This window comes from Trachurus japonicus, chromosome 12, assembly GCF_045865225.1.
Source record: "Trachurus japonicus isolate A0001 chromosome 12, Traja_1.0".
Classification (NCBI taxonomy): Eukaryota; Metazoa; Chordata; class Actinopteri; order Carangiformes; family Carangidae; genus Trachurus; species Trachurus japonicus.
Window position 1 is genome coordinate 3564874 of NC_140918.1, and position 20807 is coordinate 3585680.

General features: G+C 41.8%; 3 protein-coding genes across 3 annotated transcripts in view; 2 read left to right on the forward strand and 1 right to left on the reverse strand.

Moving 5' to 3' along the window:
• Nucleotides 1-20807, reverse strand: part of marchf5l (membrane-associated ring finger (C3HC4) 5, like) — a 253777-nt gene that overhangs the window by 180035 nt on the left and 52935 nt on the right. The gene's annotated exons all lie outside the window — the stretch shown is intronic.
• LOC146976853 (protein NLRC3-like) overlaps nt 1-20807 on the forward strand; it is a 41681-nt gene that overhangs the window by 12298 nt on the left and 8576 nt on the right. The window lies entirely within an intron of this gene.
• Nucleotides 12985-13599, forward strand: LOC146976854 (stonustoxin subunit beta-like). Its single transcript, XM_085794257.1, has one exon. It carries the CDS (start codon nt 13093-13095, stop codon nt 13597-13599), a length of 507 nt encoding a protein of 168 aa, XP_085650383.1. The 5' UTR covers nt 12985-13092.

A 20807-nucleotide genomic window follows, 5' to 3' on the forward strand; every position in this document is an offset into this window, starting at 1 on the left:
TATGTTTTTGTATAGTGTATAAAATAAAAAATAAAGGTCTCACAATGTTGAGGTGGAGCTGAAGTGAGGAATGTGATTTAAAAGCCTCAGGATTGCATTTTTCTCCTCTGGCTTCAGGGAGACTTGCTGACCAACACAGAACAGAATATCCCTTTAAAGCCCCCAAAAGGCAATTCATTTTTCGTAATAATATAATAAGAAAGAGTACAATTTCTATAGGGTCCTTGTAGGTCAACTATGCTTGGGCCCTAATAAAGAGGGAAAATTCTTCTTCACATTAATATTTGAGACGTTCACATAAAGTCGACTCGTTCTCTGCTGATCAATCATCTCAGACACCAACAGATAAAAGATCTGGGGCCGTATTCACAAAGCCTTTTATCTTACCACTAGGAGTGCTCCTAACTCGCACTAAAAGTTTTTACGTAGGAGTTTTTTCTTAAAAGCTATTCACAAAGCCGCTGAGACCTACTCTTACTAAGGATAAATCACTAAGAGCAAAGTAAGAGTGACGCCCTGGTGACGCCCCGTTGCTATGGATTACGTCAATTCTCGTGCACAAATTCGAGGCGCTCAACACGGTGATTGGTTGTTGAGTGCCGGCGGCGCCCCCCTCCCCTCCCCTCCCTCCTCCTTCTCCTCCTCCTCGCCGCCGGCCGCTCCGCTCCACTTTTTTTTTTTTCTTGCCGTCAGGTCCGACGGGGCTTTTTAGATTGCTTCGAGTCCAAACCACTCTCTCTGCTGCCGAGTTGGGCTCTGAACTTTCTGTCTTTCTCTCTGCCATCTGCATCTTTCTGCTACAGTTTTTGTCGCGTCTCACTTTCAGCAGTGTGACGCTGTGCAAATGCAATGAGGGTCAGTGCGTCCACTCGCAAAGCAGCTGCTGGTTTTTTTTTCTTCCCACATTTTAATATTAATTTTCACATTCGTTGACAGCCCTAATATTATATGGTGATCATAATAATGATGAGAAAAGAAAATGCATTACCCACATTTGTGGCCTATAGCAGGATTTGAACCCACACTGACAATAAGTTTAGTTTATTGGAGGAGCTGCCCTATCACGTGAGCTATTACTACTAACTGATATGTGTCTAGCTCACCCACCAACCTTTTAAAAATATTTTTGGCTCACATCAGCACGACTGCATCGCAGTGGTCGCATTTACCTCGGTCCGACCGTTGTGACGCCTATATTGGACAGTCGGTCACCGTCACTACTCCCGTTTTATAGCGAAAATGTTGGTGATGACCAAAAAAAAAAAAAAAACACCGACAAAAAGGCACGTTGGGCATCAAAGGGCAAAGGGGCAGGTGCTCCAGCACCCCCCTCTGCAGCAATTCGCAGTCCTCCATACATTTGCCTGGCTGCAGCCATTTGCGATTCTTTGTGAATAGGTCTTACTGAGTTAGGAGTCCTCACGAGGACTTTTAAGCTCTCCCAGACTTAGGAGCTACTTTTAGGCATAAAATACTTTGTGAATTACTCTTATTTTAAAAAACTAGGAGTCCTAAATTTAAGACTGACACGCCCACTTTTTTTTAGGAGTTGCTCCTAAATTCAGCCCTTAGGAGCTACTTTTAACCTTAAGATTCTTTGTGAATACGGCCCCTGATTTACAAGTGGGTATTGGGGAAGGATTTTCATTTTCTCTTTATATTACCCAACATGTCTATGGCGAACCTACAGTGTGTTGACCAAAAATGTCAGCTTTTTTTATTTAAAAAAAAATTAAACTCAGTTGAGAGGCATATTTCTCCATGTGAATTTTTTGGTAGGCTATTATATTTAGTTTCATATACACCAGATGTTGATTAGTAGGACGTATTGTGTTCGGATGGCTGGAGTTAGTTCCACCTTTCTTGAGGCCACAAAAGGTGTACCTCAAGGATCAGTCTTAGAACCCATTTTGTTCACAATCTACATTAATGATCTGTGTGCAAACTTATCAAATGCCTCATACAATTTTTATGAGGATGATTCTGTAATTTACTGTTGTTCACACTCGATCTCACAGTCATTAGAATTTTTGCAGTCCGTCTTTGAGGCAGTGCCGTTTCATCTGGAGCAATTGAAACTGGTTTTAAATGCTGAAAAATCCAAAATTATGTTTTTCTCACCTGTTTCCTCTGAGAATATCCCCTCATTTAGAACTGTCCAAGGAAAATCTCTAGAGCTGGTCACCAGTTACAAGTACCTGTGATTAATTATTGATGGGGAGCTTTCATTCAAAGTGCATGTTAAAAATTTGATCTCCAAATTAAGGGTGAAGCTTGGTTTCTATTACAGAAACAAGTCATGTTTCTCCCTCAGAGCTCAGAAGCTCTGATGTCAGCTACATTTTTGCCTGCACTTGATTATGGCGATGTTGTGTAGGCTGTCCCAAACGATTATTTTTCTCCAGATTAATCTATCGACTATTTTTTCGATTAGTCTAACGATTACTTTTTTGACTAATCTAACGATTATTTTTTGGTTGACGATTAGTCATTTACAAAAAAACACTTCTGAACACTTCTCTTACTTAAATTCTTCAGATACTCTTTCTGGTGTGCGTTCCTCTAAATCTGTGGCCCTTGCTTTTGTCAAAGAAAGCCTTTTTATTCTATTTTGTGCCATCCTTATCCATCCTTATTTTGTTTTATTATATTTTGTTCTATTTTTATTTTGTCTTTTTGTCAATTTTCCTTTGTTGTGTCATAATTGTTATCAAGTCCATATAAGCAGTAGGTTGTATGTAGGTTTTTGTTCCTGATTGATTGATTTTGATTATCCAATTGGATGTGTTATTGGAATTTTTTTATTTCAATATGCACAAATCTAATTTTGATAACCTCACAACCTCAGAACAAGCAAAGCTCTGTGGACCCCCTGACATCTCTGACGCCCCCCTGAGGGGGGCCCGGACCCAAGGTTGGGAACGAATGCTCTAAATCTTATTTTTTGGAGGGGAAAAACTGTGCCACATCAGTTTGCTTTAACCTGGAAAATAGACAGATAAAGCAGAATGCACACTGAAATATTAGCACAGTGATTTTGAATAGGCACATAAGTATAGTCATGGAGCGGACCAGTGTTTCCTCCAGGATGTTTTTTAAGCCGGGGGTGCAGGACATGATCACCCTCACTTACGATCTGCATGCTGTGCTGCGTCGTCCGGGGTCATTCCTATGTTCCCACAGCCCTGTGTTCCCACAGCCTTATGTTCCCACATTTCTAAAAAAAAAAATTCCCACTGAAAATTAGGCCCTGTGTTCCCACAGCCCTATGTTCCCACATTTCTAACATGTTTTTTTTCCACGGAAAATTAGGCCCTGTGTTCCCACAGCACTATGTTCCCACAGCCCTATGTTCCCACATTTCTAACTTTTTTTTTCCACTGAAAATTAGGCCCTATGTTCCCACAGGGGGGCAACCGACATCCCACCAGTCCGACATAGGCCTCTAATTGTCCAAATGGCAATACTTAATTTTCTATCAAACGTCCCATTATTCTGACAATTCCTGCCTCCTATGGTCAGAATGAATATATATATATATATATATATATATATATATATATATATATATATATATATATTTATTTATTATTATTTATTTTTTTTTAAACATCCTGCCTTTCCAACAATTCCTTTAATAGCATACTTTTTCCCCAAAAAAGATTTTGCACTGGTTGGGCTTAAGCAATGAAGAAAGGAGTTGGTTAAGTTTAGTAAAAAAAAGACCAGGTAGAGGCTAGACAGGCCAGATAGATAAGAGAGAGTCCAGAGAAGTAGGAGCAAGTCACCTGTTGATTAACGCACATTTCCTTATATAAAGCCTTTTCGGAATGGTGGGATGATGGCATGTCGTGATTGCGGTATGTCGGAATTACAGCATATAACTGTTGCCACAGCCCTATGTTCCCACATTTCTAACTTTTTTCCCCCACTGAAAATTAGGCCCTATGTTCCCATAACATCACACGCATAGACATCTTTCCACATGTAGCAGAGCATCCACCATGTGATAAATCTCAAATGTGGGAACAAAGGGCTGTGGGAACATAGGGCTGTGGGAACATAAGGCTGTGGGAACATAGGGCTGTGGGAACATAGGCATGGACCCCTGCGTCCGGGTGCACACAGAGCAGCATGAGGACGTGTTTACATCTATGGATACATAAAGCAAGGAGACTGTGGCGGGTGGTCTGAAGGGAGGGGGGTGGGGGGTCCGCGATCGGACCGTATGAGTTTCGCTTTTACCGCGCACTGATGTCATGCATGTGCCCTTCGCTCTGTGTGTGTGTGTGTGAATGAGAGCGAGAGAGAGTCAATAACGGCGAAAGAGCGCTATGCGGAGATGAATGAACGGAACAGTATTGCAGCGATTCATCGCCGTGGTGCTGCTGTGGTACAGCATGTGTTTTTCTGCTGCACGTGTTACAGTCTATGGTTCACAACCCGACGGTGTGTTGTAGTACCTGTCGACGTATTTACGTCATCGACGTAATCGTAAACAACTCAACGGAATGTTGCACGTGTCGACGTATTTACGTCATCGACGTAATCGATTAGGTCGATTAATCGGGATAGCCCTATATATGTGTGCTTCAACCAGCTGCCTACTGTCCTTGACTCTGTCCTGGTCTACCATTGTGCTCTGAGGTTTATCACTGGCTGTAGCCGCCTCATCTATCACTGTGAATGACCATTTGGCCTTATGATCGAATTGCATTTGGTATCTCTCTGCTCCTCATGTTCCAACTGAAACAGGAAAAAAGCATTCGGTTTATCTGCCCCCTCTTCTTGAAATACCGTCCAATCTGAATTTAAATTGTCAGAATTTGTTTCACTGTAAACCTTCCGCTCTATCATAAGAAACCGACAACAGAAATCCTTCGAACAGTGCCTGTGTTCTTAAATTAGTACTGTGACAATAACTTGTGCACTTACTTGGTCAAATTGATTGCACTTTATATTTCACTGTTTGTTTTGTTTTTGTTGTCTATCTGTCTTGTTCACTCTGACGTGTGCTGCCCTTGTGGAAGAGGTCTTGATATCAATGGGTCTTCTATCTGGTCAAATTGAAAAAAATCAAATCAAATCAAAAATAACTGAGATGATCTAATGTTTGATCCATGTGTTTATACTGAAAATGAAGTTTACACATAATGCTATTGTTTTTCCAGCTGCTGGAGGAGAACATTGTCACTTTTGTGAAGAACGAGCTGAAGAGAATCCAAAAACTTCTGAGTCCAAAGTCCCCAGAACTATTAGATTATCCTGACAATGATGATGAGGTAGTGGTTGGTGATGATGAAGATCAGAGGAGGAGCAGAGAGTCATTTCTGAAGATCACAGTGAACTTCCTGAGGAGTATGAAGCAGGAGGAGCTGTCTGACTGTCTGCAGAGCAGTAAGAGGATTTCTCTAAAGATTTAAGAAGAATTGAAGATTTTGAAATAAAAGCCTCAAATGTTATTTCAGGCAACCACTTCTCCCCAATACCAATTGTTGGATTTTATATAATTGGAAACTAAGCCTTATAACCTTTACAATGAGGTACAAGTTGTAAGGATTGTGGATTCATGGAATGAGTATCAAAGCTAAACGTGTAGGTAGCGTCGCTAAAAAAAATGTACCAAAAGTCATGCAATATTCTCCAGTTGGTATTCACTCTTCTTTAGCTTCCCATGCTGCCAGGTGTGTTGGTGTCGGTCACAGGTGTATGACTGGAGTTGCTTGATGGATTGGATGATTGCACTCTCCCACAGCAATAAGGAAAAATTTCATTTTGGGAGTGGGAGTTTGCCTGTTGTTGCCTGTCTATGTGTTTTGTGGACCTTGAGCAAGCATTCGACCGTGTCCCTTGTGGCGTTCTGTGGGAGGTGCTTGGGGAGTATGGACTCCGAGGCTGGGGAGTATGGGCTCCGAGGCCCTCTGCTAAGGAATGTATGGTCTCTGTACGACTGGAGGAGCAGGAGCTTGGTTTGCATTGCCAGCAGTAAGTCAGACCTGTTCCCAGTGCATGTTGAACTCCGGCAGGTTTGCCTTTTGTCATCAGTTCTGTTCATTATTTTTTAGGACAGAATTTCTAGGCGCAGCCAGGGGTCGGTGTACCGATCTGTCTTGGTGATGAAGGCGCTGAGCCTAAAGGCGAAGCTCTCAATTTACCGGTCAATCTTAGTTCCTACCCTCACCTATGGTCATGAACTTTGGGTCATGACCGAAAGAACTATGTCCCGGTTACAAGTGGACAAAATGGGTTTCCTCTGCAGGGTTGTCCCTTATGGCCTTTTTCCACTACAGTTAAAGCTCTACTCAACTCGACTCGACTTGCCTTGACTCAGGTTCTGTTGATGGTGTGTTTTAAGGCAGCTGGTTTGATTCTCAGGTTGGACGTCATGCTCATGACTCTTTCAGTGATAACACTCTGGCCAATCAGAAGAAGGCAGTTGGTTTATGTCACGGTTTAGTATCACCTCTACTCACTTGGAACCGGGTCTGACATTAACGAAAAGGTACCAGATATCAGGTACTATGTTCCTCAGTCAGGAGTTGAAGGTTGAAGGTCAACCAGTGTGGTTGTTGGTCAGTCTATCATGTACAACAAGCCCAATCGCGATCCCACAAGTGTTCAGTTGGGTTGAGGTCTTGACTCATGGCAGGTCAGTCACCTGTGACTGACTCACACCTGGCAGCACTTGAACCTCAAAACAAGAGTGAATACCAACAGGAGAGTATTATGGGGCTTTTGGTACATTTCTTACCCTTGTTACTAATTCCATGTCTGCACGATCCCTACAAGTTGTGCGTCATTGTAAAGGTGACCAATCCAGCAAAATAAATTTCTATTATTATAGATGATTGACTGAAATAATGCTTTCAAACTTTTTATGAGGAATTTATGTTATAATGGGAATTCTTAAGTGCAATTAGATGTTAAAATTTTGACTCCACATTTCACTCATTGACCACATTTTTTTTTCTCTTTTTAGAAAGTCATGTTCCAGTTTGTCATCGTGAACACAAATTGAACCTGAAGAAGAGGTTCCAGTGTGTGTTTGAGGGGATCTCTAAAGCAGGAAACCCAACTCTTCTGAACCAGATCTACACAGAGCTCTACATCACAGAGGGAGGGACTGGAGAGGTCAATGATGAACATGAGGTCAGACAGATTGAAACAGCGTCCAGGAAACCAGACAGACCAGAAACAACCATCAGACAAGAAGACATCTTTAAAGTCCCACCAGGAAGAGACAGACCAATCAGAACAGTGATGACAAAGGGAGTGGCTGGCATTGGGAAAACAGTCTTAACACAGAAGTTCACTCTGGACTGGGCTGAAGAAAAAGCCAACCAAGACATACACTTCACATTTCCCTTCACCTTCAGAGAGCTGAATGTGCTGAAAAATAAAAAGTTCAGCTTGGTGGAACTTGTTCATCACTTCTTCTCTGAAACCAAAGAAGCAGGAATCTGCAGCTTTGATCAGTTCCAGGTGGTCTTCATCTTTGACGGTCTGGATGAGTGTCGACTTCCTCTGGACTTCCACAACACTGAGATCCTGAGTGATGTGACAGAGTCCACCTCAGTCAACGTGCTTCTGACCAACCTCATCAGGGGGAAACTGCTTCCCTCTGCTCGCCTCTGGATAACCACACGACCTGCAGCAGCCAATCAGATCCCTCCTCAGTGTGTTGACATGGTGACAGAGGTCAGAGGGTTCACTGACCCACAGAAGGTGGAGTACTTCAGGAAGAGGTTCAGAGATGAGGAGCAGGCCAGAAAGATCATCTCCCACATCAAGACCTCACGAAGCCTCCACATCATGTGCCACATCCCAGTCTTCTGCTGGATCACTGCTACAGTTCTGGAGGAGCTGTTGAAGACCAGAGAGGGAGGAGAGCTGCCCAAGACCCTGACTGAGATGTACATCCACTTCCTGGTGGTCCAGGCCAAAGTGAAGAATGTCAAGTATGATGGAGGAGCTGAGACAGATCCACACTGGAGTCCAGTGAGCAGGAAGATGATTAAGTCTCTGGGAAAACTGGCTTTTGAGCAGCTGCAGAAAGGAAACCTGATCTTCTATGAATCAGACCTGACAGAGTGTGGCATCGATATCAGAGCAGCCTCAGTGTACTCAGGAGTGTTCACACAGATCTTTAAAGAGGAGAGAGGCCTGTACCAGGACAAGGTGTTCTGCTTCGTCCATCTGAGTGTTCAGGAGTTTCTGGCTGCTCTTCATGTCCATCTGACCTTCATCAACTCTGGAATCAACCTGGTGTCACAACAACAAACAACCTCCAGGTGGTCTACAGTCTTGAGAGACACATCTTTCTACCAGAGCGCTGTGGACGAGGCCCTACAGAGTCCAAATGTACAGAGGACTTGTTCCTCCGCTTCCTCCTGGGTCTTTCACTGGAGACCAATCAGACTCTCCTACAAGGTCTAACGTCAAAGACAGGAAGTAGCTCACAAGCCAACCAGGAAACAGTCCGGTACATCAAGAAAAAGATCAGTGAGAATCTGTCTGCAGAGAAAAGCATCAACCTGTTTCACTGTCTGAATGAACTGAATGATCGTTCTCTAGTCGAGGAGATCCAACAGTATCTGAGATCAGGACGTCTATCCACAGACAAACTGTCTCCTGCTCAGTGGTCGGCTCTGGTCTTCATCTTACTGTCATCAGAAGAAGATCTGGACGTGTTTGACCTGAAGAAATACTCTGCTTCAGAGGAGGCTCTTCGGCAACTGCTGCCAGTGGTCAAAGCCTCCAACAAAGCCCTGTCAGTACAGTATATCCATTTGGATTAACTTTTTCTCTTTGGTCAAGTTCATATTTACTGGTACCTTTTTTCTGGTTGTTCTCCTTTCAGGCTGAGGGATTGTAACCTCTCAGAGAGAAGCTGTGAAGCTCTGTCCTCAGTTCTCAGCTCCCAGTCCTCTAGTCTGAGACACCTGGACCTGAGTGACAACAACCTGCAGGACTCAGGAGTGAAGCTGCTGTCAGGTGGACTGGAGAGTCCACACTGTAGACTGGAGACTCTCGGGTTAGTCTATAGCTGTTGTGTATTTATGATACTGATCTCTTGTTTTCTTGAAGTATTGAATGCTTGTTTTGTTGTGTTATTTTTCTGTAATCCCTCATCAGACTGAGCGGCTGTGACCTCTCAGAGAGAGGTTGTGAAGCTCTGTCCTCAGTCCTCAGCTCCCAGTCCTCTAGTCTGAGACACCTGAACCTGAGTAACAACGACCTGGAGGACTCAGGAGTGAAGCTGTTGTCTAGTGGACTGGAGAGTCCACACTGTAGACTGGAGACTCTCAGGTAGGGTGAATTTATCAAGGGTTCATATATCTTTTATGATAAAGTTTGTTAGTCTCGTGCACAGCAACTAAGTGCTTCTTCTAGGTGCCAGCTGGTGCAGGATAAATCACAGTAAAAATTTAAAAAAACTTCCAGTGCACACTAGAGCAATATTTATTATCCAAAGTGAAAACAGAAGGGGTGAAGAACACGTTTCACATGTTGCTTCATCAGATTCACTCTTGATTGTCATCAGGTGTGTGTTTAAATAGACAAGGTGAATGATATCATGATCCTGACAGACCCACAATCAATCAATGAATCAATCAATGAGATACAAGTACCAATTTACAAGCTCATCTATAAAAGGTAAGTACATACAAATACCATAAATAGCATGAGAAAGATACAAAGAGTAATGAAAATTCCAACATCTGACAAGTGGTAACTCTCATGACAGGAAACAATATAGTAGATGAAAAAAAATATGTAAATCATAAAAAAGTATAATAATTAGGACCCATTACAATAATGAGATACAAATGCATAATCTAAATGTACTGTACCAACTCATTAACGTATAAAAAAGGAGTGTATAAATAATCACAACATATAGAAAGTAGATAATACACATCAACTCGTGTGTGTGTGTGTGTGTGTGTGTGTAACGGATGTGCACTCACTCACCCACAAAGGACGTGCTAACCCTATCACCAAGTGGTTATTAACCTCTTGGCAAAACAGTTAGCATCGCCGCCTGCCGTACAGGAGACCAGGGTCCAAACCCCACCTGGGGCAGTCTGTACCGAGAGAAACACAATGCAGAGAGCCAGATATGACACCGGCTGTGTGTGTGTTCAGTCTGTCAGGTTGTCAGGTCTCAGAGGAAGGCTGTTCTTCTCTGGCCTCAGCTCTGAGCTCCAACTCCTCCCATCTGAAAGAGCTGGACCTGAGCTACAATCATCCAGGAGACCGAGGAGTGAAGCTGCTGTCTGCTGGACTGGAGGATCCAGACTGGAGACTGGACACTCTCAGGTATGGACAGATGGACAGATGGACAGACAACAGCAGCTCTCACACTGTGTCTCTGTCTCTCTGACTAACTGAGGAACTCTGCTTCATGTTTCATGGTGGATGAGTGAAGGTGGATGAAGTTGATCTCTTACTTTGTTTCCTCCTCCAGGGTCGACCATTGTGGACCTCAGAGACTGAGGAAGTGTGAGTGTGTTTTAAATTTGATTCATGAGAACACAGCTGCACATGTAAGACTAGATTTTTACATTTTCCAGATGTACAAAGTCTAGAGGTGTAACGGTATATGTACACGACGAATACGTCTGAATGAATATTACAAAAAAAAAAAGTTGCGTCCTCACCCCAATCTAGGTGGCGGTAATGAGCCTCGAAGCTGCCTGCAACTGTCATAACAGACGAAGAAGAGAAGTGATGAGAGTGTGAAGTTAGAGGAGGAGAGCTGCCTGCCTCATTTATGTCACCGTGTGGCTTCTCAATAAACACAACGGCGGCGGCGGCTCGCGACCATAGACTGTAAAGCAGCTCACGACTGGTCCACCGGACAAAGTCCGTCGGCGATGTTTCACGGATGCGCGCTGCGTCGCTAGAAACGCATCAAACACGTAGCGCATGTTCACTCGCATCCCCTCCCTCCCACATGTCAATCACTGGTGCAAGGAAAAAGACAACTTGTGTGCAACAACTTATCCCGCTGCTGTTAAGCTTTTATATACAGTCTATGCTTTTAAGCCTCTTGACATGAACACAGACAGGACCAGAAACATCACCAAAGCAACTGGCATCTAGCCTGCATTAACTGTGTAAACCAACATTGATGTTAGTTTCTTGTTTTGTTTTGTTTGTACTGTACTGTGTTGTCAGTTGTCAAGTGCAAGTTTTTTTTCGCTCTAGAATTTATGAATGGCATGATAACACTCCTAATGCACTTGTTTAATTTTATATTCTATTTTTTTTTAAAACTTTTATAACACAAGACAGATTTTAGTTTTACATTCAATAGTGTCTGTTGTACCGAAACCGTACCGTACCGTGACCCCTGAACTGAGGTACGTACCGAACCGTGACTTTTGTGTACCGTTACACCCCTAACAAAGTCTAATTTCTCCAGAGTTTCATTCAGGAATCAGCTTTTGTTTTTGTCAGTGTGGCTGGAAAGGTGTTAGAATTCAACCAATTTAAATCCACAAACAACAAACTTATCACATTTATCAAATGAAACAATACAACAATACATGTTATTAACAGTGGAGCAGAACAACAGAACCATAAACACAACAAGCTATAATTGATGTCACAAAGATGTTGAAAAGATGATTAAAGTGACCTGAGGTGGATTTATCCTCCAGTTCCTACCTGAATGGCAGACCTGGGGCCAGATGTGTGACACATCTGTACAAATACCAGACACACTCAGTGTTGAACATATGAACTGGTGTTCGTACAGAGTGTGTGGATGATTTCTAAATCCATCTTTAAAGGTGTTCAGAAATGGCTGTTTGTCCTGTTTGTCGCGCCGAGTTTCCACGATTTGCCGCACGAGTTTACCCGAGTAAGGAAAACAAATTTGATTGGTCGTTATCGAGGGGGCAGAATATTCAAAGCTTGGGGTGAGACCGAGCTCGGTGTGTGTGTGTGTGTCTCAGACGTTTGATTGACGGACGACAGATACAATATCAGCGGCTGATGAATCGTGAGCAGGCTGACGTATAATCCGTGCGCCTGCCTTATCCAATGCGAAAAAAAATACCACACTTTCATACCGGATTTAATCAAAAATAGAATTTTGCACAAAGTTTGGCCTATCGTCTGATAGCTGAGTTATTACACTAATTTTATGACCCAGAGTGAGCTCAAATTCAATTTTCTTTTCTGTACAGCTTTAAATCACCAATCAGACACATATTAATGATATTAATGACCCTGGTATTGATAATTTTATTATTTTAATACCATTAAAGGTGTCATTTTTTTCTCCCTGTTTTTCCTTTTTTATAAGATTCTTTGTTTATGTCTGTTTCCATGACAACACAAATGAAATCACTCATCACCATTCAGAGCTTCAATAATGATGATCTATGATCCTTTCCAGTCAAGTCACTATAAACAGCCGCATGCTGAGTGATTGTGATGCTGCTGCTCTGTTCAGATGTTCAAAGATCAGGGCAACAGTAATGATATGGCAATAAACAACTGTATCGTCAGCATAAAAATGTAAAGAGTAAAATAAAGTGTGTCCATTTCCATAGGGACTGAGATCCATGTGAACTCACGGCTTCATAATTCTGTAGAAGTGAAAGCACTTTAACACCAGTCAGTGGAGCCTCGGTCAGACTGGATATTCATCAACACTGAGTTCAGCCCTTTGCAGCTTTTGGACCAAACCATCCAGACTGTTGTGAAACTTGTTTGTAGCAGACGACACTTTGAGATTTTATGTCAGAGGTGTGAACTTTGTGCTGAATGTGAGCTCTTTGGTGGAGGAGATGACAGTTCTAGAAAGCAGATGGTTCAGAGCTTCTTTGTGCTGCAGTGGAAGATGATGATCCAGTTTCATTAGTGACACTTTATTCACTCCATGTGTTTATTGGTGTGGTTCTTCATCAGCCTCATCCTCAGCTCCACACCAGAATAAAAGCAAAATATTGTTGATGTTTGAATTATTATTTTTCATGAATTGTCAGTGAAGTTGTTGATAAATGAACAGATGATAAACTGCAGCTGTGTTGTGTCTTGTTCTCTCCATCAAACGCCTGTGAACTGGAAGTGGACATGAACTCAGTGAACAGAGACCTCAAACTGTCTGACAACAACAGGAAGGTGACATATGTGACAAATAATCAGTCATATCCTGATCATCCAGACAGATTTGACTTTTGGTATCAGCTGCTGTGTTCAACTGGTCTGACTGGTTGCTGTTACTGGGAGGTGGAGTGGAGAGGACTGGTTAATATATCAGTGAGTTACAGAGGAATCAGAAGGAAAGGACACAGTACAGACTGTTGGCTTGGAGGAGATGATCAGTCCTGGAGTCTGACCTGCTCTGTTGATCGTTGTTACTCTGTCTGGCACAACAACCAACAAACATCCGTCTCCTCCTGTGTCTCTAACAGAGTAGCAGTGTATGTGGACTGTCCTGCTGGTTCTCTGTCCTTCTACAGTGTCTCCTCTGACTCACTGATCCTCCTCCACACCTTCAACACCACCTTCACTGAACCTCTGTATCCTGGGTTCTGGATCAATCCTGGTTCCTCAGTGTCACTGTGTCCTGTGAGATAAAGAGATACAGTGCATACAGAAAGAAAGTATGCCCCCCTTCAAATCTTCTCCATTTATTATGTTGCTGTTTTATGTTAAAAGGTGGGGTTGGCAGGATTTGTTTTGAAAACAAGCCTACAGGTCTTTGACCAGTCAAATCTGTTCTGGTCTGGGGGTTCCTGATTGGTTTAAGGGCCAGACCTACCCTGTCCTAACAAATTAGGAAGGACATCTCTGCTTATTGGGATTTTTTTTTCATTTCTTGCTTTTATTCATTTTATTATTAACAGCTTGTACATAAACACACAGAATGAGAAATCTGAGACAGTGGAAACTGAAATGAACTGAAAGAATGTAACGTCTCCTTTTTGGAACAATGTTGATGTAATGTTAATGTAAACATGATAAATGTTTTTGTACAGTGTATGAAAGACAAATAAAGATCTCAGGATGTCGAGGTGCAGCTGAAGTGATGAGTGTGATTTAAAAGCCTCAGGACTGCATTTTTCTCTTCTGGCTTCAGGGAGACTTGCTGACGAACACAGAACAGAATAACCCTTTAAAGCCCCCTAAAGGCAATTCATTTTTCGTAATAATATAATAACAAAGAGTACAATTTATATAGGCTCCTTGTAGGTCAACTACGCTTGGGCCCTATAAAGAGGGAAAATTCTTCTTCACATTAATATTTGAGACGTTCAGATAAAGTTGACCCGTTCCTCTGCTGATCAATCATCTCAGACACCAACAGATAAAAGATCTGGTCTTTGATCCAGGAAACAGCAGCAACATCACAGATCAAATTAAAAACAACTTCAGTGACTAAGTTTGTTCAATCTCAGCAGGTCGATGCTTCAGTGCTGCAGATAATCAAGTTTTATAATGTCAGGAAGCCTGATCTATAATCTATAATATCACATCACAACTTTACTCCAGTCCAGGTCCAGATCTACAAACCTGGACTTCACCTGGGTGAATGCAGAATAAAAGGAGGTGAAGAATCTGTTTTACAAAGAGCTTTATTAAACAACTGGTTGAACATGACAGAAAATAAAAACAACTCCAAACTGACGACACTGTTTCTAATCAATACTCTAATTAATCCCCATGATCTGGTTCCTTTTCTGTTTTTGACCCCAATAATCAGATTAATTCAAACATGGTGACTTTTATTTTGAAATTCAGTTTGAATGATAAAAAAAAATCAAATATCAATACATCAGTGTTTTAACCCCTCGATCTCCATCAGCTAAATCAGTTCTCTCGTGTCTTTTTCCTCCACGACAGGAGGAAGAACATCAAGTGAAAACATCTGTCTATCACCACACACACACACACATTCCTACTGTGCAATAATAAAACTGTGAAACACCTGCAGCAGGTTCTGGTTCAGACTTCTTGTTAAAACAGTGTTGGGTCGAGTCGCTTGTCTAAGTGTGTGTGTGTGTGTGTGTGTGTCAGGATTAACACCATTGCAGACAGTCATATGGATGAGCGTTCAGAGCACAGCAGGTCGAATGATTGTGTTTGCAAACAGCAGCTCCACCCTCTTATTAATGTTGCTGAACCACACCAATATACAACCTGTCAAAAGACTTTCTATATATGAGCTTCTTAATGGAAAAACTGGTCATTATCTTTAAATTACATGAGGCTAAATCTAATTTTGAATTGTGTGACTGCCGTTTCTTTTACTGTATCAGGTAAAATATACAGTGATTATGCTGAAGCCTGGCTGCTTTGTCAGTCAGCTCTAGTTATGCAAAGAAAAGAAAAAACAAACAAACGTATAATTTAATTCAATCATGTCTGGAACTACATTCTGCTGGGCGGAGTGATTTCAAGAATGTAACGTGACATGATTATCTCATAGCGTGGTGAATGTGCAGGTCACAACTTGTCCACCAGATCGTTTGTGGAGTTGTTGGATTGTGTATTTGATGAGTTTGATGAGGGACAGGAGACCTGTACCGTTCACCTCCATTGTGTTCACTGAGCAGCTCACGTCTCTGCCCCGCCGATCTCAAAACAACATGCACCGATAATTAAAGGTAATGAACCTTCTGCTATGACTATAGGGGTTATGGTGAGAGGAGGATCTGACTAAAAGTTGAACTATCGTTTTATGTAATTCACTGGACTCATAAACACCTCTAATATTTGATTTTTTGCAGAAAATTGAAAATGTAACATTATGGACAAAACGCAAGTTGATCAAATTGTTCTGCTGTTGGTCAGAGATGTGACTGTCAGCTGTTGATTAACCTGAATCTATTGCTGCCTGGAATATGACTCACCACCATCTAGTGGGAAGACCATAGAACTACACCTCTCGTTTGATTTCCATCAGAAGTTAAATAACATAACAAAAACAAAAAAAAAAGATCTTAAAATATAAAACCATTAAAATGTTATGAATTTACCATCACAAGGACTTAACAGGGTGAAAGGGGCTATTTTTATTACACATTAAAAAAAATACTATATATATATATATATATTTTAATTTTATTTCAACAGTCACAGATAAATACATAACTTCCCCAAACCATTTTATAGCATGATTGTAGCCAAAATGCTGCTCAATAATGTAACAGGCGAGGACTTGACTCGGACAACAAAATGTTAACATGCTGAGGTGTGAAAAAACCACAACAAACCTTCTGTTACAGACAACCACTATAGCTTCCTGTCTGTGAGTTAACCATAACAGCCCAATGCGCTAAGTGCAAACTTGTACTTGCAAACTTATTCTGCAGTAATGCAATAATGTTATTGGACAATGTTTGATGCTGCCTCCGAGGAAGAGCACATTGCTCCTTCCTGCTCTTGTGCCTATGTAACCTGATGTAACCAAATCTCAGTATGCACTCAGACTTTTGTGTGTATGACAGTCCACCTTAAAAATAAAGTACTTAACGTGAAACCTCATTTTGCTGGACTTATTATGTTATTTTACACAAGTTAAAGGAAATTTCCACATTTTTGGACGTTTTTGTGTCGGGCCCTGTAGTCTTGGTTGGACTATGAACTGGCCTCCCGGGTCTCCAGATGCACTTTGAGGAATAAAAAACTCCTTTTTAGTATTCATCAGCCTGAGGGTGAGTCACTAATGATTGACTTTCATGTTTTGGTGAACTATTCCTTTAAAGCTTGTAATGAAAAAGATGAAGAATAAAAACAGGACAAAATACAGAAAAATAATTAATTAAAGGTGCAAGCAGCAGTGATCACACCACCACGGCGGGCTCGTGGCACCATGGGAACCGTGCACTGGGGCGTCAAATCAAATCATAGATATAGTACATAAAGGATAGAGTGCCTTGAGAGAGAGAGTGGCGACCTTGACACATAGCATTTATTGACATTATTTACCGATGATCGTGGTTTTCCTATTGTTTTCAATTGCTGCCAAGCACTTCCTGGAACATTTGGAAGGCGTGACCGGCACTTTGAATTGTAGTTGTCGACACAGTTGATGCACTTTCTCCTTCAAGGCACTCACTTCCCTTTTATTGCTGACGCTAGACTTCCTGCTGCCTTCTCATCGAAACAACATACACTCGTTGCTCCAGAGATGGTAAAACATGCAAACTAATTATTTACATAACTAACTTGTGAGAGGTTATTTTATTGTGGTTTGCTTCCTTTTTGTGTTGTTTGTATGTCTTGTGTAAGGACTGTCACTGTGAGGTGTGTGTGTGGACGATATAGGCTGCACGTGGCCGTGGTAGCGGAAGGGGGTAATGGTGTATTTACTGTACTGTCATATTTTTATCTATATAAGAGCTGCAACTTAGAATAGTTTAAAAGGCTATTTTCATGTAAAAAAAAACAAAAAAAAAACCAGTGGAACTGGGTTTCTTAAACAGGTTACAGTAGCCAGGGTTTTGATGACTCTAAAATGTCTGATGAACAGGATAAATGTGGTCACATTCTGTTATTATGACTGTTTAACGGGACATGAGAAAAGCTTTTGATGCTTAACGAGTGTTTCAGATTGAGCCAAATATTAGTATGAATATCTGTTGGAGTTAAAGCAGAAGTAAGCGATCCGGTCGTTTTGGCTAATGCTGCGTTCCAGGCAGGCTTTTGAAACCGTAAATTACAGCTTCAAGTCACAACTTACGATTTTGTAGCGTTCCAGGCAACCCACTCGTGTTTTTCCGACCTGTTTTACCTGTGAAAGTCACTATAACGGCCACTCGTAACTTCCGACCCGTGAACTCGTACCAGATCGAACTGGTATGACTTCACAGGTCGGAAAAACACGAGTTACGAGTTGCCTTGAACGCACCATAACAGTCCTCGTCCCTACGTCACCACATTCACGCGCACCCCTTGGCTGCACACACAGCCCTGCATGCCGTTCTCTCTCCTCATTGGATAAAAACTGTAGGATACGAGAAATGTTTTCTCCTCGGCTCAGAGCAGAGCAGAGTGACTGACAGACCCGTGTTTCAGACCAAACACTCTATGTAAGTGATTGCTGTCGGAAGATATAACTATTTAAGACTTATATTAACACAAATATATCACTTACTTCTGCTTTAAATGACAATAATTTAGGAACTATTCACATTTGTGTTATTGTTTGATTGGACCAACAGAGGCATGATTGTAACCTGAGACCTGAGAAATAAATGCAGAAAGTGAAAGAACTGTTAGGGCAGCTGTGGTCAAAATGAATCATATGTTGTTTGGACTCCATGTCCTTAAAACACATTCATCACTAGTACAGACTTGTCTTGTTCCCTATGAATCTGTTCAAGAGCAAATATTCAGTCAAAGGTCAAAGGACGACGTGCTGTATGTGTTATTGCTGTTACTTGGAGGAAGAATCAACAGCAGTTTGACTCAGGGAAGATCATTAATGAAATCTTTAAGGATATTATTATTTAGATTTTTAATTTTTTGCACACGTCTTCAAATTTCTTTCTTCGGACTAAAAACATAGTAAAATTATTCCTCTGAACTGAGAGTGAATGTATCTGTATGGACTAGTGACATCACTTCTGCTGTATCAATATTTAAAACTACCATAAAGTCAAACTTGCACATTCCTGTGACGATCCTGTATTTTCCAGTTATCTTTCCAGTGTCATCTACTGACACCCATTACTATGAGTCTTGTTGTGATGAAGCCTGTTGTTGTGTTTGTGTGAAGGTGGGGGCTCTGCTATGAATCAGTGTGAGGACAGAGAGGAGGGAGCCCCTCCCTCTAAAACCACTCTGAGGGGGGAACATGAGAGCCGGACCAAAGCTCAGAGGTGAGATGAGGATCTCTAACTGTCCATGACTCTTCACAGCTCATATCTTCATACTGCAGCTCTTTTTTGTTTTTGTTTGTGTTTATTGAGCTTACTTGACATTCTTGGTGATACTGGGCAACATCAGTAAAAACCAACTTGATTTCTCATGTGATTTGATGTTTATTTGGGTCATTATCAGATTCAGTATATCTCATTGTTTGTTATTTTTCTTGTTACCAGCCACAAGAAGCAGAGAGAAGACTCTCTTGTCTCCAGCTGTTTGTCCATGAAGAGTGACCGGTCTAGGCTTTTACCCATTAATTTTAAAAGTGGACAACAGTCTGCTGTCCCCAGCTGTTTGTCCATGAAGAGTGACAGGTCGATGGTTCAGCTTGATGACATCACAGAAAGGTAAAACCTGATTATTCTCTACATCAGTGATTTTCAATCACTGTGGAAAATTATCATATTTAACTTAATTTATCCAAACTAAGGGATGCACATTTTGATTTTTTTTTCAGACTGATAACCGACGCTCATAAGCGATTATAACCGTTTAAGGGATAGTTCAACATTTTGTCAAATTGGCCCATTGCCATAATCCCTATAGTCATAGCACTAGGTTTGTTACCTTTAATTGTCGGCGCAAGCTATTTTTAGAACGGCGGAGCAGAGCCGCGAGCTGCTCAGAGCTACACTACGGAGGCTCATGAAATTTCTTGGTTTCCCTCATCAAACAACAAGCACCCGCTGCACAGCGCCCGCTGCACGGTGAAAACAGCTGTGATAACGGGCTGTCAGATCCGAGTCTCCAAACCAGAAACATTTGTAACAGCACCGGAAAAAGTCGCCAGATTTGTCGCCAGTCGCTTTTGTCAAAAAAAAAGTCGCCAAGAGGGTTTGGAAAGTTGCCAGATTTAGCGAGAAAGTCGCAACACTGTAGCCGACAGCCGTACACCACGCTGCACGCTGTCCCCAGAGCAGCATTCAAGGAGATCGATTACTCAAACAAAACCAAGATCACACAGTTTATAAAAATCATTATGATTTGATTGTAGTTTAAAACAGTTTTTACATATCAGAGGACTACCATATTCACACACAGGGTACCTGAGAGTGTCTATTATCATAATCTGTAAAAAGAAAATGGTTTTGACGAGTTAACTCGTCGATGGTCGTGAACGTTCGGAAGGCTGTGACGAGTTAACTCATCAATGGTCGCGAAAGAGTTAATATCTCATAGCGTGGTAAATGTGCAGGTCACAACTTGTTGTTTGATGAGGGAAACCAAGAAATTTCATGAGCCTCCGTAGCGTAGCTCTGAGCAGCTCACGGCTCTGCTCCGCCGTTCTAAAAATAGCTTGCACCGACAATTAAAGATAACGAACCTACTGCTATGACTATAGGGATTATGGCAATGGGCCAATTTGCCAAAATGTTGAACTATCCCTTTAACGGATGAGATTCAACACTCCATTGAGTGTCTGTGACTCGGCTTGTGCCGACTGGCCGGTCTCTTTTTGTTAGCTTTTTTTTTTTTAATTTTTATAAAACACACACACGCTGCTCCTGCTGTGCTGCGGCACATCCACGCCAGAACAGCAGAGCGCTCCTCTGCTCGTCTGTGCAGCTGCAGGTGAGTGACAGGAGAGCCGGCTGGAGAACACCTCCTTTTTTATTTTAGGGGCACCATCTGGGCCATCATCCTTGAAGCACGCGTTGCAGGTTGCACTCAAAGTTTGTTCTGACTTTCTATCACAGGGAGTGCACAGCATAAGTGTACAGTAAGTCCTCTCATGTATCGCTTTGCTGTGAAATATGGCTGAAGGCACGAGTGGAAGTGTGCACGTGTTGACAAGCTCCCATGAGTTGATTGACATAGCTAAAAAAAAAGAAGAAGAATCTGAGTCAAATCACAATCAAAGTTATTGTTATCAGTTAACAGTTTGTGTCCAGACAAATAGGCCTATTATTTAA